Source organism: Sinocyclocheilus grahami, unplaced genomic scaffold (assembly GCF_001515645.1).
Source record: "Sinocyclocheilus grahami isolate Dianchi unplaced genomic scaffold, SAMN03320097.WGS_v1.1 scaffold1430.1, whole genome shotgun sequence".
Classification (NCBI taxonomy): domain Eukaryota; kingdom Metazoa; phylum Chordata; class Actinopteri; order Cypriniformes; family Cyprinidae; genus Sinocyclocheilus; species Sinocyclocheilus grahami.
In genome coordinates this window covers 206259-223071 of record NW_015506609.1, presented here as the reverse complement: position 1 = coordinate 223071, position 16813 = coordinate 206259, and the positions used below count along the sequence as shown (strand labels likewise).

At 37.2% G+C, this 16813-nt stretch overlaps 1 protein-coding gene across 1 annotated transcript in view; it reads left to right on the top strand.

Annotated features, from left to right (window-relative positions):
- Positions 1–16261, top strand: part of LOC107570241 (uncharacterized) — a 23921-nt gene extending 7660 nt beyond the window's left edge. Inside the window, exons 2-3 of the mRNA XM_016256451.1 lie at positions 8669–8721; positions 14758–16261. Coding sequence (XP_016111937.1) covers positions 8690–8721; positions 14758–15490 — 765 coding nt within the window. The 5' untranslated portion in view covers positions 8669–8689 and the 3' untranslated portion in view covers positions 15491–16261. The remainder of the gene's footprint in view (positions 1–8668; positions 8722–14757) is intronic.
- The last annotated feature ends 552 nt before the right edge of the window (positions 16262–16813 follow it).

The window sequence follows — 16813 nt, the reverse complement described above, 5'->3', positions numbered from 1 at the left end:
CAATTGGTGGCTGACTAAATACTTTTTTCCCCACTGTATGTATGTGTGTGTGTGTGTGTGTGTATTTATTTACACTTTCATAAAAATATGCATTTTTGCATATTGTGTACATAATGTTTAAAACTATGATGATCTAAACATAAGTGAGATAAGTGAAATTATTGTATGAAAATGATTTATATAATTTTTTGGAGGTCCAATTCTTCTATTAACTACAATTTTTGCCTCAAACTCCTAATTTGTTGCTTATTAATAGTTAGTAAGATAGTTGTTAAGTTTATGTATGGGGTAGGATTAAGGGATAATACAATATGGTCATGCAGAGTATGGCATTAATATGTGCTTTATAAGTACTATTAAATAGCCAATATGCTAGTAATATGCATGCAGTTAATAGAGAGAATTGGTCTTTAAAATAAGGTGTTACCATTTTTTTTATACATTATGTCCTGATATCCCCTGATGTAATTTCCATCAGGACCAACCACCAATAATGCTTTGTCAAAAGTTAATGTACTTGGTTATCAAGGAGTCAACAGCATCAGTGAAATATGAGACGTGATTAAAAATAAAAATCAGTTGTGCATCATTTTCAATCAAGAAAAAAAATATGGAAATATTATTCCATTGTGTTTCTATAGGATTCGTGAAATGCTAGCTATGAAATTAGCCTTCGCAAGAGTCAAGACAGAGTTGGTCATTTTGTTCCAAAAATGTTTGAAATGACACAAGGGAGAAAATGTTTATCACTTTCAGACAAATTGACAAAAATGAGAGAATTCTTGAGTGATGCATGTATGTACACATTTATAGAGTAGACAAATTAAACTAGTGAGATTTTGAAAAGGTCAAACATCCAATTATATGCTAATTTCTGTGAAGCAGTACTAAAAAGAAAACAGGAAGGTGGCAACGTTTTACAAATGTCTGAAGATTTCAGTGTGTCAGAGCAGTGTGTAAGTGAAATCAGCTGGTCATTGATACCTCTAATTATCTCTTGACACTGGTCTACACCAGCTGTTTGCTTCACTTTGTTCTCAACAAATTGAAAGGAAATGAACCGTTAGTGGCTTCTACGTTTGTTTATCTTGGCTGTGGAAGGCCGTTGCATGTGTGTAGGTTTGTGTTGGTGTGTGTGTCGATCAGTAATACTGTGTGTCTGCCTTTGAGCTTAAATACATTAGTCCATGATTTAATGCTAGCGCCTTGTGTATGCGTGTGTGTGTGTGTGTGTATGTGTGTCTTGAGTAGGTTAAGGGCTGAGGAATGGAAAAGCTCCCTCATTTTGTTGCAGGAGATTAAGCATTTGTCACTTTCAAAGCGCAGGCCAGAAAGCTGAGCTGGAGGGCACACATTCTACAGTGATGAGAAATTCCCTTCTCCAATTTATTCCAATGGCGAAATGTCTGCCAGTGGCATATAGCTCAGATTTCAATCTGCCTCCGTTTCAGCCCGCAATCTCCAGTAATCTCTCCAGGAATCACCTTTCTCCAAATGGAACATTTCAATTCTTTCGATATAGAGTCCTGGATATGCCATTCATCTTAACTTCATATCAAATTCTCTTGCAATCTGTTAATCTTCTGGTCATCTTTGTTGAGATTGTTCAGTAAAAACTGTAATGTGATTCATAAAGAGCATGGTTAGGGATGGAATTCATGATGGATTTAAAGAATAAGTTTGTCAGTTTTCATTCAGCTTTGTATAGTTACAAATGTCTGTAGTACTGTATATATACAGTGGGTATAGAAAAGATTCACCCCCTGAAATGAAGATGGACTAATTTTTGTTTTATCCAGCTGTATTTACTCAGTGCAGCTTATAACTTCCAAGTGAAAGATATAACACCAACATGTCAGAAAGAAAAAACACAAATATAAAAAATCAGAATCACTGAGTTGGAAAAAGGATTACCCTCTTGTGTCAGTATTTTGTTGAACCACCTTTTGCTTTAATTACAGCCTTTAGTCTGTTGGGATATTTCTCTACTAACTTTGCACATCTAGACATTGCAATATTTGCCCACTTTTCTTTGCAGAACTGCTCAAGTTCAGCTGAGGTGACTGATCGTGGACTGCAGTCATTCTACAGATTTTCAGTGGGGTTTAAGTCTGGGCTCTGACTAGGCCATGCAAGGACATTCACCTTTTTCTCCTTCAACCACTGTGTGCTCAGTTCTGCTGTGTGCTTTGGGTCATTGTCATGTTGGAAGGTAAACCTTCTTCCCATTGACATCTTTCTGGCAGAGGGCAGCAGATTTTCCTCAAGAATTTCATGGTATTTTGCACTAGAGCTGAACGATTTTGGAAAATAATCTAATTGCAATGTTTTTTTTACCAATATTGCGATTGCGATTTAATATGCAATTATTTTTTAAAGCTCTTTATGTTCTGTATTATTCAACAAAGACAAGCTATAAATCATTGTATAGTATGACCAACACAATATTATATACATTAAACATAAATGTTATTTTCTGTAGGCCAGGCCTATATGTTACGATGAAATTAAGTGATGCATGAATTGATATGAATGTCATTTTTATTTAACAACTACAATCACAGTATATTGACTGATTTGTCGAACCTCCAACCTTGTAAGCATGTAATAATTATGTTTAAATAAGCCTGGTGTAAACATTAATATGAAAGTCAGTAACAAATCACACAAACTAAAGTAGATTGCAGAAATATAAAAACAAATCTGTTGTTTTACCACACTTTACTTTAGGTAATTCAAAGTCACTGTAATAAACATATGTAAACATGTGCACTGCACTTTTTAAACACTGTCTGTTAACTTTAGATCAGTGGTTCTCAAACTTTTTTGGTCGAGCCCCCCCTTTAAACCTAAAAAAAAAATCTATATATAATGTTTGTAAAATGGTACAGATTTTTAAATATCTGAAAGTACACTCTTAATATCAGTCAGTCAAGCATTATAATATGATAATCAAGTATTATTTAATAATAGAAGTTTAGTAATTAGAATTCAAACTTGGTAACCATGAACGTAGTACTGGTGCTTTTTTTGGTCATTCAGTGTTCCTGTAAAAAAAAAAAACTAACAATAATACTGATAAGATATTATTATTATACGAATTCTACTAATAAGAACAATATAAAAACGCACTAGGGATTAATGAGCTACTGGATTCATGAATATTAATCGGGTTGTGTGCGTTTGCTCGAACTAATTCACTGAAATCTAAACAGGGACGATAATAGGTGAGCACCAGCCAATGAGATTGTCGTTTGCGCATTAGTTCCGCCTACTACAGGAAAACCCGGCAGTTCTTAAAAATTCCAAAGGAACTCCGTTATTTTTACAGGAAAATACAACAAAGTATATCGTTTACATGTAGCACATCAATTCTGCATGTTATGTAAAGATGCGTGTGAGAGAAAGTGTCAGCGAGTCGTGTGCCTTCACACTAGAGCTTACGTTACGCCAAATACACAAACACAGGTGCGCTGCACATCCATTCAAACTGAAAAATATCACAGATCGCTTGAGGGAGAGTGAAACTCTGAAGCACTCAGTCAGAGTGTTCGGCGAGTGAAAATATATCTGAGCTAAACTTATACTTAGCCTCCAACTCACACACTGGCGAGTAAAATCTGAGAATTGATTAGCCATTGGCTAATATTAGACATCATTTAGTTGCCCAGAGTGAAGATTTAGTCGCATATGCGAGTGATTTACTCGCAATGTAGAGGGTTGTATTTATTTATTTTTTGTGGGTTTCATGCTGTCTGCTAAGGCATAGGACACACACACAGGCTTCCCTCCTCACCAACGACATAAAACACCGTGTGTCTACACGGGCCGCGAGCGGCAAAATACAGTAGAACCATTATAACCAGTGACACTGTGTACACTGGATGCGACGCGACATTAAACTGATGACTTGTTCTATTTATGACGTACTGACACAAAGTTAAAATGATTTGCAACGGTCGCTTTGTCGCGTCCAGTGTAGAGCTGTTGCAGCGCGATGCGATAGCGTCGTTATAGACACGGTGAGTGAAGCCGAGAGCAAGATATGCCTCGTCATATTTTCTGCATTTAGCTTTTGAATGACCAGCACCTGCCTGGGTCTGTGCGACTTCATCTATGGCTTTTCTCTTCCCTTTCACAAACCGATCCATCTCCCATTCTAAGTTACGTCCTTTGGCTGTTTACTGTTTTATTTATTTTCTGCTGATGGCCAGCACTCGACTTGAAGCAGCGCTGCTTAGACCGATGGGTGTATGGCATCAAAGTACTGCGAGAGCTATAAGAGAGCGCGGACATCTCCTTATGGTTTCTCTCGCCGTACTTTGATGTCATACACCGATCAATCTTCAAGTCGAACACACCTCTTTACTCTCGCCTGTCACGTGACCGTGTAATTGCAGCCTCTGCGATTGAAAAATCGTGTTATTTCATATCGCGATATTATCGCAAATGCAATTAATCGTTCAGGCCTATTTTGCACCATCCATTTTTCCTTCTATCCTGACAAGTGCTCCAGTCCCTGCTGCAAAGAAACTCCCCCAGAACAGGATATTACCAGCTCCATGCTTTACTGCAGGAATGCTGTTATTTGAATGCTAAGCTGTACTGGATTTCTGCCAGACGTATCATTTGGTGTTGAGGCCAGATAATTCAATTAGTCTCATCTGCCTCAGAATCTTTTAAGGTGTGTTTTGGCAAAGCTCAGTCTGACTGCATGTGGCCTTTCTTGAGGAGTGACTTTTTTCTTTCACCCCTTCCATACAAGCCACATTTGTGGAGAATTTGTGATATTGTTGTCACAGGCACACAATGACCACTCTTTGTCATAATTTCCTGCAGCTGCTTCAGAGTTGCTGTGGCACACAATGACCACTCTTTGTCATAATTTCCTGCAGCTGCTTCAGAGTTGCTGTAGGCCTCTTTGTAGTCTCTCTGCAGTTTCCTCCTGACTCTTTCATCCAGTTTGGAGCGACATCCTGATCCAGGGAGGGTCTGTGTACCAAATACCTTTCACTTCTTAAAGGGTTACTTCACCCAAAAATGAAAATGAACCTGTGTTTTACTCACCCTCAAAGCATCCACCTAGTATGTGACTTTCTTCTTTCACACGGATCCAATTGGAGTTATATTAAAAATTGTCTTGGTCCCTCCAAGCCTTTCAATGTTTTTTGTCAACAGTTCAGATGACGTGAAATAAAGTGCGTGCATCCGTTATAAAACGTCCCTCACAAGGCTCCGGGGGGTGAATAAAGGCCTCCTGTAGAGAATCCATGCATTTTTGTAAGATACATATCCATATTTCAAACGTAATAAACACTTTTTTTCTCACTTCCGCTGACTGTGGTACACGGAAGACGTTCAGGCGGATGACGTAAGACGTATGCATCGTGCATGAGCCTCTGAGAAATGCAGGTGCAAAGGAAACAAAGTTTCCTTACTTTAGCAAAGGAAAACCAGTCTTCTCTTGGTAAAACACAGGCTAATTTTCAGTTTTGGGTGAACTAACCCTTTAATAATAGATTTCACTGTGCTTCTTTGGAGATCTTTTGATGGGTGCCCATAGTTGATTGTTTGCTTCAGTTGCACTACCAAGGACTGAAATGCTCCAGGGAAGCTCTTTTCACACTGAGCCAATCAAAATGACCACAGCTGATCACAGTTGAAAGTCAAATGTTACCCTGGACCACAAAACCAGTCATAAGGGTCAATTTTTCGAAAATTGAGATTAATAATAAATAAGCTTTCCATTGATGTATGGTTTGTTTGGATAGGACAATATTTGGCCGAGATACAACTATTTGAAAATCTGGAATCTGAGGGTGCAAAAAAATCTAAATATTGAGAAAATCTCCTTTAAAGTTGTCCAAATGAAGTTCTTAGCAATGCTTATTACTAATCAAAAATTAAGTTTTAATATATTTACAGTAGGACATTTACAAAATATCTTCATGGAACATGATCTTTACTTAATATCCTAATGATTTTTGGCATTAAAGAAAAATCTATAATTTTGACCCATACAATGTATTTTTGGCTATTGCTACAAATATACCCCAGCGACTTGAGACTGATTTTGTGGTCCAGGGTTACAAATGTGTCTGTCTTCATTTCAGGCTGCAACAGAATGTGATTATTTTAAAGGGGGAGGGGTGATTCTTTTCTATACCCACTGTAAATGAACAATATATACTCTTTCTCTATGTTGCCTGCACTAAGATATGACTTTGTATTCTTTGTATTCCCACACATGGACCGTTGGATTGACAGAGGGGAGGTGACAAAATCAGAAGTGCATTATGGGTGTTGAAGTTTTGGCAAAAGGGTGTTTTCTCTAGTCACAGCTCCAATTTCAAATTTTTAGTATTTTCACAATTTTTTTTTTTTTTACCCCTTTAGTGATTATTTTTATTCTTGTGTTATCTAAAACTAAAAACAGTTTCCTTAATTGAAATAAAACTCAAGTAAAGTAAGAAGTAAATTGAAAATGTTGCCTTGGCATCTAAACTAACCTGAAATAGGTTTCATTTGAAATACTAAATCTGGAAGAAAAATAAATTAAAACTAAAAATATATACAAAAAACTAAATAAAAATATAAAACTAGCAAAAGTATAACCAGATTACTGACTGACTTCTCTCTGGTGACATGTGGCAGACTTCTCCAGTCATTTAGTCTGAAGTTAAAGTGGACTAAATCAGCGCTTCTCAACTTTCCTGTAGCCCCCTGCACATGTTTCATGTTTATACACACCTGATTCAGGTCATCAGTTCATTAGTGATTTCTTATATTCTGATAATAATTGTGTTGTCACATTATAGATTAACCACACAAGAAACTGTTTTGTCACTGTATTCATGGAAAGGAAGCCTGTGTGCTATGTTGACTGCTGTAAAATGCAATAATCCCTAGCAGATGACAAAGAGGTTGCCAGGTGCCCAGTGTCATACTCCTGCTGTCAAACAGGTGTCTGCTGCACACCACATCTGGCTGCTAATCACCTAGCAAAACTTGTCCCAGTTTGTTGTGTCCATGGCAATGACCTAAAATCTGTGAAATGTGAGTTTTAGGATTATTTTTGTATAAACGTATTCCAAATTTTGTAAATAGGGCAGCTTTGTAACACAGTAAATATAATTACAGTGCATTTAAAATTGGATTAATGTCACATATACATCAAACCAAAGTGTAAGTTAGTGGTAGGAGGCTTGTTCTCATCATATATGCATACTGTATATATATTTTTTCTTGATTTTGTTGACAAACAGACATCATATAGACTAAAAAACAACTCTGTTCACAGTAAAGAGTGGTTGTTGGCATGTATTTTGAGTGTATGTTGATGTCTAGTCTACGTGCAGTGTGTTTTGAATTTTTCCACTTGTTAAACCATTTGCCTTTCTGTCACAGTGACTGGCTTGTCAGTAAACCTGTACAACAAATATTGCCTAACTTGATATACTTGTTAAATTTTCTCTTATTTGTCTTAGTTTCAAGTACATGTGATGCCAAGAGTGAATGACGTAGGTAGTTCTTGCTTCCTTAATACTAAACTATAAACATTTAATTGCATTCAATTCTGGTTCAGATTATTGCTTTTACCCTTGATAGACATAATTATATGGTAATGTTGTGTAAATCAGTACTGTTAACTAAAATTTAAAGTTTTACAAAACATGGTTAATTGAAATAAAAATATATAAATATTACATTAAAAAAAATAACTAAAGGAAAATTAGAAATGTTGCCTTTCCAACTAACGGTTAAGTTTACAGTAAATACTGAAATTTCTAAAGTTGAAATAAAAATAAATTCAAAATAATAAGAAATAATAAAAAGCATAAACTAATAAAATCACAAAATCACAAAATTACTAAAACCGAAATGAAATAGTTGTAATTAACACATTGTAATTAAATTGGTTTCTCCTGCATTACTCTCTTAGCTTTATATGTTTGTTGGTCTCTAACACATTGGGACACGTGAGGTGACTGGTTTCCATGCTGCTTTCTGTCTCAGCAGAAAGAGAGGGAGTCTGGGAGTGTCTTTGTCCTATTATATGGATCTTTACCCAGACTGAACTATCAATTCTTTACAAGGCTTCTTTCTCATAAAAAGAGCACAAGAAATGCCAAAGCCTGAAATGGCATGACAGGCCGTAGAAAGGTCAATCCATCTTTGTTGCGTTTCACAAAATGAGGATGTATTAATGGCATTTTATTTGACTGGCCACTGTGAGGAGTAATCCAGAATGTCACGAACACATGTGTGACTGTCCTTGTGTCCTGTTCATATGTCAAGTTACACGTCAATATGAAACCAAATAAAATGTCTCTTAAGGCCTGGCAGATATCATTCATATAGTTGTTCTGATAGATCATACCTGTGTCTTTGTAAACGGCACAAGAGAATCTGAACACATTAGCCAATCAGAACACTTCTCTGCCTGTCTGACATTGAGTGTGCTGTCTTGAGAGGGTGAAAAAAAAAAACAAGTTTTGGTTCATTTGATTGGTGTGCACAAGCGAAATATACCCAGGTCCACTTGTAAAGATGGTCTGCGATGGTTCACAATTGTTGGCAAACAGGGTTTATTCTTGAGTATAAGATTCACTTTATTCAAGTATATATTTACACGATTACACTCTAAACCTGTTTTGCTTTACCACAGGTTTTCTACACAACTGTCCAGATGGGTTGCAGTTGCTGTAGGATGATAAAAAGGTAAGCCGGAAGGTATAAAGAGCAGAGATTCTTTATTCTCAAGTATTCTTTCTTGAAGATCCTAGATATTTCTCACATAACTGCTGTTGTTCACCAGCTCAGCCAGACTCTAAAGCTGACCTTGGATCAGTTTTTGGTTGTGATTCAGTCTGCCAGCACTGCTCTGTTCTCTGTCAATAGACCTTTTATTTTAGTTTGTATCTTTCACTTCAACATTTATGTGGGTTGTTTTGATGCAGGGAGTTTATTTCACGGTTAATACACACAGATATTCACACTCTCTAACCTGCCCTTTAATTGCTTAGAATGTCACATTTCTGGGCTTAGTTTGAGCTGCAAGAATTGCCTCATGCACATACTACAAATGCATGCTTTCTTTTGGAATTTAACACTAGTGTGTTGTCTGATTGGCTTTGTGTCAAATCTGTTAAACAACACCCACACATTTTAATTTATATCCACTGGTGATGAGGAGAAAGTACATAATTCTAAGTGATTAGTAAGAAAGACCCCTTTTTACCTACTGCAAGTGTGTCCAATGCTGCTCCTGCAAGGCCAAAAAATTTAAAGTTTAGCTGTAAACCTAATCGAACACACCTAAACCAGATAATCAAGGTCTTCACAATCACAAGAAACATCTAGGCAGGTCTTTGGAGCAGGGTAAATATCTATAGAAAGGTGGCCCTCCAGGAGCAGAATTAGAAACCCTTGAAGTAATGTTTAAACATCACAATACTTCCTTTTTACATTGCACAAAGGGTTGTGGGCAATATTAGCTGAAAAGATACACATTTTCAAACACATTCCCCCGGGAACAGTATATAATCCAGGCACCTGTTCAGGGTGAATAGAATGCGAGTTCCCAGGCTTTTCTGGGATTATGTCAGATCCTGCTAATAAACATTAGCATTCTACTCTGTTGCAACTTTTACCAGGCAAAAATGCCTCGCATTGCTAGGCAGTGTGTGTTGTTTAATGGAGGTAATGTTTACTAAGGGTAAAATTTCTTATCCTGCCAGGTACAGTGGAAAATTCCACTTTATCCACCCTCTAAACTGTTAAACTGAAATTGATTTCAACTGAGGTGCTTAAACGTGGAGAATTTATAATGAAGCTAATAAAATTCATCTCATGTAACACATTGTATGAAATTCACTAAATGTTTGGAATATGATACAGGTGACATGCAAAGGACAGACAGATAAATACATGAATACTTGAGGTTGACATTGGGCTGAATGACCTGCATGCCTCTTTCTTTCCATGTGGATTTTCAATGGAAAAGGGGAGTGAAAAACAGAAGGATCTCAGCAGGGAGTGTCTGACATAAATGCATCAGGCTCACTTGGCACACACACACACACACACAATTTGGGATTTTTGTCTCTCATTCCTATGTTGGATTCACACTTTCCCTATTTGATACCTGTTTGTTGTGTAATTTGGTGTAAATATAGAAATGTAAATATTGTGTTATGTAATAAATTGAAAAAAAAAATCCCTAAAAGGGGAAAGAGGACACAATATAATGTTATAACGCATAGACCTGTTTGTCATTTCAAATGTCGTTTCGCTACACTGGTTGTGCTTTCGTCAGTAAGGGCCTTTGCCTGTGCTATGCAAATTATGAGTGCATTCAAATGTCCTGCACACATCAGTTTCCAGTAGAACCCAAAAGAGGAACAGCATTTTATATATTATGATGAAATTGACAACCAGAGGGAATTTATATAGATGACGATTAGGAATGATGGTCAAGATTGGAGGCTGGATAAATGGATAACAAAATGTTTGTTTACAGACTTATGAATATTATTTGTTTATTGCGGATAATTATTCAGAAGAGTTTTGACAGAAAGAGTCCAACCACATTTTGATTTTACATGGGGTGACTGAATCTGAAGTCAATCATACTACAAAAATAGGCTGCCATGGAAAAACTCAAATTATTCAAAATAATGTAAATTCTTTTTTTAAATAATGCCGCCCGTCTGCACAAACGGCTATATAGAAAACACCAAAGAAACTGGTAGAAATGTGTCTAGACTGTGATCAAAACTGAACTGAATTACTGATTATTTCACAGTCAGAAAACAACGTTTCTGAAAGTGATTTTACAATATAAATATAATACAGGGATGTCCATTCTGGAGGACCACCTTCCTGTAGAGTTTAGCAACAACCTGCTCCAGCTTACCTGTCTGGAAGTTTCTAGTGATCCGGAAGGTCTTGATTAGCTGGTTCAGATGTGTTTAATAGAGTGTGGCAGGAATGTGTCGATTTGACACATTCTTCTGAATGGTTGTAACTGCTACAAAGAGATTCCTACAAAGAAAGGAAATTATATATTTTAAATAAATAGATAAAAAAATGAATGTTTAAAATAATGTTAAAAATAAAATGTACTGCAGTCACTGAATTAACTAACTTTCATTATGTCTCTAAATTACATCTGGCCAGAGAATTTCATCTATATCACAACATAAATTCTCACAAGTCCTGAATTGTGGGGGAAAAAAATGGCATGGATGTTGAATCCACACTTCTGTCAAGCTTCTGTCACAACATTTCCATAGGCCTCTTCCATTGCTTGAAGAAGACTTATTTGGTTGTAAGGATTGCGATCATATACTTTTTATTTTCAAGAGAAGAAGAACTCTTCGGCTAAATTCAGGAAAGGAGAATATGGTGAAAGGTGGGTGATGCTCAACCCACTCTCGCGCCAGTGCTAAATGGTGAAATTGGACATTGTCCCAAAAAACTACAAAATTTTGATTAATTTGCTCCTGATTGACCTGTGGTAAGAGGATTTCATTGAGAGAGTTTAAAAAATATAGGAGCCCTTCACTGTTGAATGGGCTCAAGACAACATTGTGTGCCACAACACCAGTGGTTGAAATTGCGACACACATAGTGACATTGCCTCCTGGTTGTCCAGGGACATTGACTGTGGCATGATGGGCAATCACATTCCATTCTTGTCTCTGTTTTTTGTTGAGACTGAAGCCAGCTTCATCAACATACAGCTACTCATAATGAGTTGCACTGCTAGACAGTTCCAAAGTCCTCTAGAGTAAAAAAGAACAGAAGGTACAATATTGCAGTGGTTTGACAGTAGTGGTATTGATTGTAAACTTGACACTATAACTGTTGCCGAACTTTGGGTGTATTCACACCTGTCTTGTTTGGTTCGATTGAATCGAACTCAAGTTCGTTTCCCCCCTTGGTGCGGATCTTTTGGGCAGGTGTGAATACAGCAATCGCACTCGGGTGCGGACCAAACAACCGTACCGAGACCCAGCTGAAGAGGTGGTCTCGGTCCGCTTCCAAACGAACTCTGGTACGGTTGAATGGATAGACCAATGAATGGATGACCTTAAGCACATGTGTGGTTTTGTTTACTGTTTCTGGTTCACTTGCAAAAAGGGCTGTGTGAAAGCGAACCGCACCAATAAAAAAAAATAAACATTGTATTTGGTCCGGACCAAAGCAAGTGAACTAGCGGACTTTCCTGGTGTGAATACACCCTTTGAGTACCCACTTTGACACATCACTAGGCTTAGAGACACCTGAGTTTTTCCAGAGTGTAATAGTATATGGCTACATAATGCCCATGAAATACATAACTTTGTATTTGCAGTAAAAGAACAGTAATTGTGTGGCAGGCACATACCTGAACAATTGGAACCACAACTCCTTCAATCTGTCTGAGCTCTTCACGTTGTTTACTTGCTTCATCTGGATGGAATTTCTTCTTAGAACACGTACAATTGTGATAGGACTGCAATGGTGAATATTATGAAATGGTTGATTGTCCTGTATTATTCTTTGCTGAATTTCTTTGAGGCATTGTTGGTGTTGTTCTGGACCACCATGTCAACAATGCCATGTTTTTGTGCATTTGAAAATATTGTGCATTCTTTTTCGTCCACCTGAATGTAGGGCCAACAAGTAGGGCCAGTTACGGTAGAGAACTAGAACTAGAAATAGACAAGACTCTAGACTAGACTCATAGAACCAGAATGGTATAGTTACTTATTGGTTTTCCCTCTGAAATGTTATATTTTATATTTAGCTGAATTCTCTGGCCGGCTTCTCTCAATGAAAGACCATGATATAATGAAATGATATAACGTGGTCAACAAGGGTGGCTCTGATTTTATTCGAAACCCATCTGTACGCTCTACCTCTTCTTCCTCCTCTTCCACCCTGCAGTCAGTCCTCTTCCTTTTTGTTCACGTCTTCTTACATTTTCTTCTTTTTCACTATACCATCCCTCTCCAATCCACCCATCTCTTCTCCCTCTACTCTTCCCTCTTCTCCTCTTCCTACATCCTTAACTCTTCTTGCTCCTTCTCCTCTTCTTGCACCCTGTCCTCCTGTCCCCTCATCTCCCTCTACCTCTTCCACCGTTCTTCTCCCTCTCATTACACGTCCTTTTCACCTTCTCATTCTTGTTCTTATTCTTTGCCTTTTTTTCTTTTCCCTTTTCCTCTTTTATAATTGTTGTAATTGAGATAAATGTTTAAACAATTGGGAAATTTGCATTTCTTTTGTTTGAATTACTCAACAGTCATCAATTTGGAGCTAATTGAAAACATATCAAGTGCAACTGAGAATTTAGCAAATGAAAGAGTTTTGTTGCATTTGGAAAAATGGTAAATGCATTTTTGTGATTTGTGTAAAACCAATTCATAAAGTTGCAGTTGTCTTTTCCTAATATATTAAAGCTTTGGTTGGTTGTATGAACTATTGTGAAAACATTTAGTTTAAACATTGTGCACAGTGTTTTGAGAACATTATGCATGTGATTTCTAATTTGTTTAACTAACAATTTGTTTAGGATAATTACAGTGTTCAGATCATTATGTTAACTGTTTTGCAAGCAGTGACCTACGTTTGGAGAAATGTCAAATCATTTGAGAAAAATTGTAAAACCCAGAAACAAGTAGAATTTTTTTAACTTCCATCGTCCTAAATTGAATGGGTTTTTGATTAAAAAAAAACAAAAAAATGCAGTCTGACAAAAACTCGAGATATTTTCACAATTCATTCTACATAAAATACGCCCTACTAACAAATGACTACATGGGATTACAGTGGTTGCGAGCAGGAAAACTCATCTACTCTGCTCTATTCTGCTGTTGCAAACTATTCTAACTCAAAATGTCCAACTTGTAGATTTTAAAGATTGAAATAAGTTGTCAGAATATTAGCTTGGTCACATTGAGGTCATGCAATCACAACAGTGTCATTCATTTTTAGCCTAGCTTTAGCTTTTTTCCTCTGGCTATTGTATTTAGACTTAAAATTAATACAATTATTTTCTGGAGTAATCCAAAAGCCAATGGAAAAAAGGAACCTGGGTAATGCTAACTTGGATGGGCCTACAAATGTACATCAGTGTGTTTAGTGGTTGAATGATTAGTGGTCGAACTATATGTGTTTATTTGATTGCCAATGCTGATATCATTAGAGAACAGGGTGGCCGATAGATAATATAATGCTGATATACAGTATATGATAATTATCCATTCTCGTCTGTAAGCTTGTGGGGATGCTGGAAAATATAATATCACACTGTTAAATGATAGTAAACAACTTGCATAACAATTGTTGAAATTCAATTTATTTTTCATTATGAAAATGAATCAATATTTTAAAAATTACTTTTTTTTTTTAAATATACAAAATAAACCCTTTAATACTTTACAGAGCAACTTTATGATTCTGTAATCTGTTTTTTACAGTAAACTAATGAAGAATGGGAGCTCCACTGGCATTCTTAAGTGCTGACAAAATAAAGGTCCTGTTCTGACACTTATCAGCCAAGCAGAAAAACTTTGTGATAATTAAAAAAATGCAAATATCATCAAGGCCAATGTATTGGTTGACTAGTGTTATTTGATTTGTAATATGTCTGGGTTATTTGACCTTTATTTGAATCTTAACTAGGTTATAATATTAATTTCCACCAAAAAGGCCACCAGAAGTTCATTTCATTAAACCCTTTCCTCAACCCCCTCTCTGTTGCAGTTACATCTATGACCCCTCAGCTCCTGTAGAAGTTCCTGGTCAGAAGCGGGACCCCACCAGCAGCTGTCTGTATCAATCTCACAGATTCCCAGAGGAGGTGGACCACATTCACAAGAAACAGGGCTTCCACAACCTGGCATACAGCAACCAACCCAGTCCGACCAAACTCGACATAGACAACAACCACATCAACCGGCTCCATGCTAACATTCCAGGCGAGCAGATACGATCGAGCCCAGCAGAGGGTGACCCGAGTCTTTACATCCTCCAGCCCGAGGGCGAGGGGACACCCATAAAAGCCGCTTCTACCTTACGCACCAACCCACCCATACAGAACGATTCGTTGTTGGGAACGGAACCGGGCAAGCGAGAGAACAGATTTCGAGACTCTGGGCTGGGCGGCGGAGGGATAACAGATGGGACAGAGGGATCGGATGGATATCCCTATGGACAGGAGGATGAAGATGGGGACAGGAAGAGCAGGCTGGCTGTTACTCCAGACACGGCCGATGAGGAGAGTGTGCTGTCTGTGGACATACACACCAGCAGTACGAGCCTCTCCTCAGCAGACACAAATCTCATGGTAGAGGACAGAGAAAAGGAAGAACCCTCGATCGTGAGAGGAGAGCAAGAGAGAGAGAAAGAGATCGATTGTGTGAGCGTTACAGACTCAATGGTGGCAGAGGCCTTGGCCGCTCTTGATGCTGCAACTGCGGGAGAGGATTCTGAGTGACGGTCAGGTGACACACTAGTTAATGGTGACTACAAGGGAGATTTCCATACTCACTCTCTCACTCACCCTTCATATTTGAATACAGCCAAATAATAGTGCTCATGAAATGAAGCTTTCCTGCAACCTGTCTGTAGGTACTTTTATTTTGAATGGGAAAAAAATCTAATGAAGACTTGATAACAGGAAGTGCTGGTTGTTTACACAACAAAAACTGACCACTTATGAGACTTACTTGAGCAAATGAAGGTCATGGACAAATTCAATTCTCAGACCAAACAGAAAGTACTGTTGCGTGATTTTCCTCAGTGCTGTTTTGTACACGGCATCATAATGAAATAAGCTCTGTTTCTTATCGTCAAATATTATTTCTGCTCCATAACATAATGAAAGTACTCTTCTTCTGTAGCGTCTGTTTGGAGGTGGGGCTAAAACAATCTAAGCACTACATAACTATTTTCATACATTTTCTATACAAAGAGGTGGTGAAAAACAAATAAGCCAGTGTCCTGGTGTGGGGTTACTTCTGTGCTTATTGTACTTTTAGAGACGTTATAAGATTATATGATCAAACTGCTCTATACAGTGAAATCAAGTTAATTCAGTCTCAACAGATCAATATGCTATTTCTTGCTTGTTACACTGTGAATAAATCATCAGTACCCTCATAGAGCTGTAGGACGACGTGCTTTATTTTTACACATAAATGTACAGCAAGAATTGTGGGTGAATCTCATGAAAACATATTTCAACCTAAAATAAAAAAGGAAATTATATTTTGCATAAAATGCAAGTTTATTCTATATTTTTTATGACTGTTCTTAAATTTTAATGTATAGACAGTAAAGATAATTTGAGGGGGAAATGGTTCATTTTCATGAAAATGCGACTGCAAAGAATCTTAATAAGTACAGTGCAAAAAAAAAAAATCATTATTTTCTTTAGATTTTGAAATATGATCCATTCATGGTAGATTTCATGAGATTTATCCTTGTATATTTATGTTCATGTTGCACTTTGTATGTTTTAAAAGCAGTGTGTTGAGGAATCAGGCCAGTGATGGTAGTTGATGCTGTACACTCCGAGGCTGTATTCATAACTAGTCCTGGTTAACTATCAGAGGCCTGATGAAAAAGAAGCCTAGTAATTAAATTGCACTGTATGACACTCATATTTCTTTTTTCAGAAAAAGTTTTGCAAAAAAAAAAACAAATGTAACCCCCCCTTTGTGATATCTTTATGAAGGTCATTGAGTATTTCCAAATGTTTTACCAAGTATCCATTGGTTGAACTTTGTGTGTCGGTCAGAATCATTTCTTTTAAACC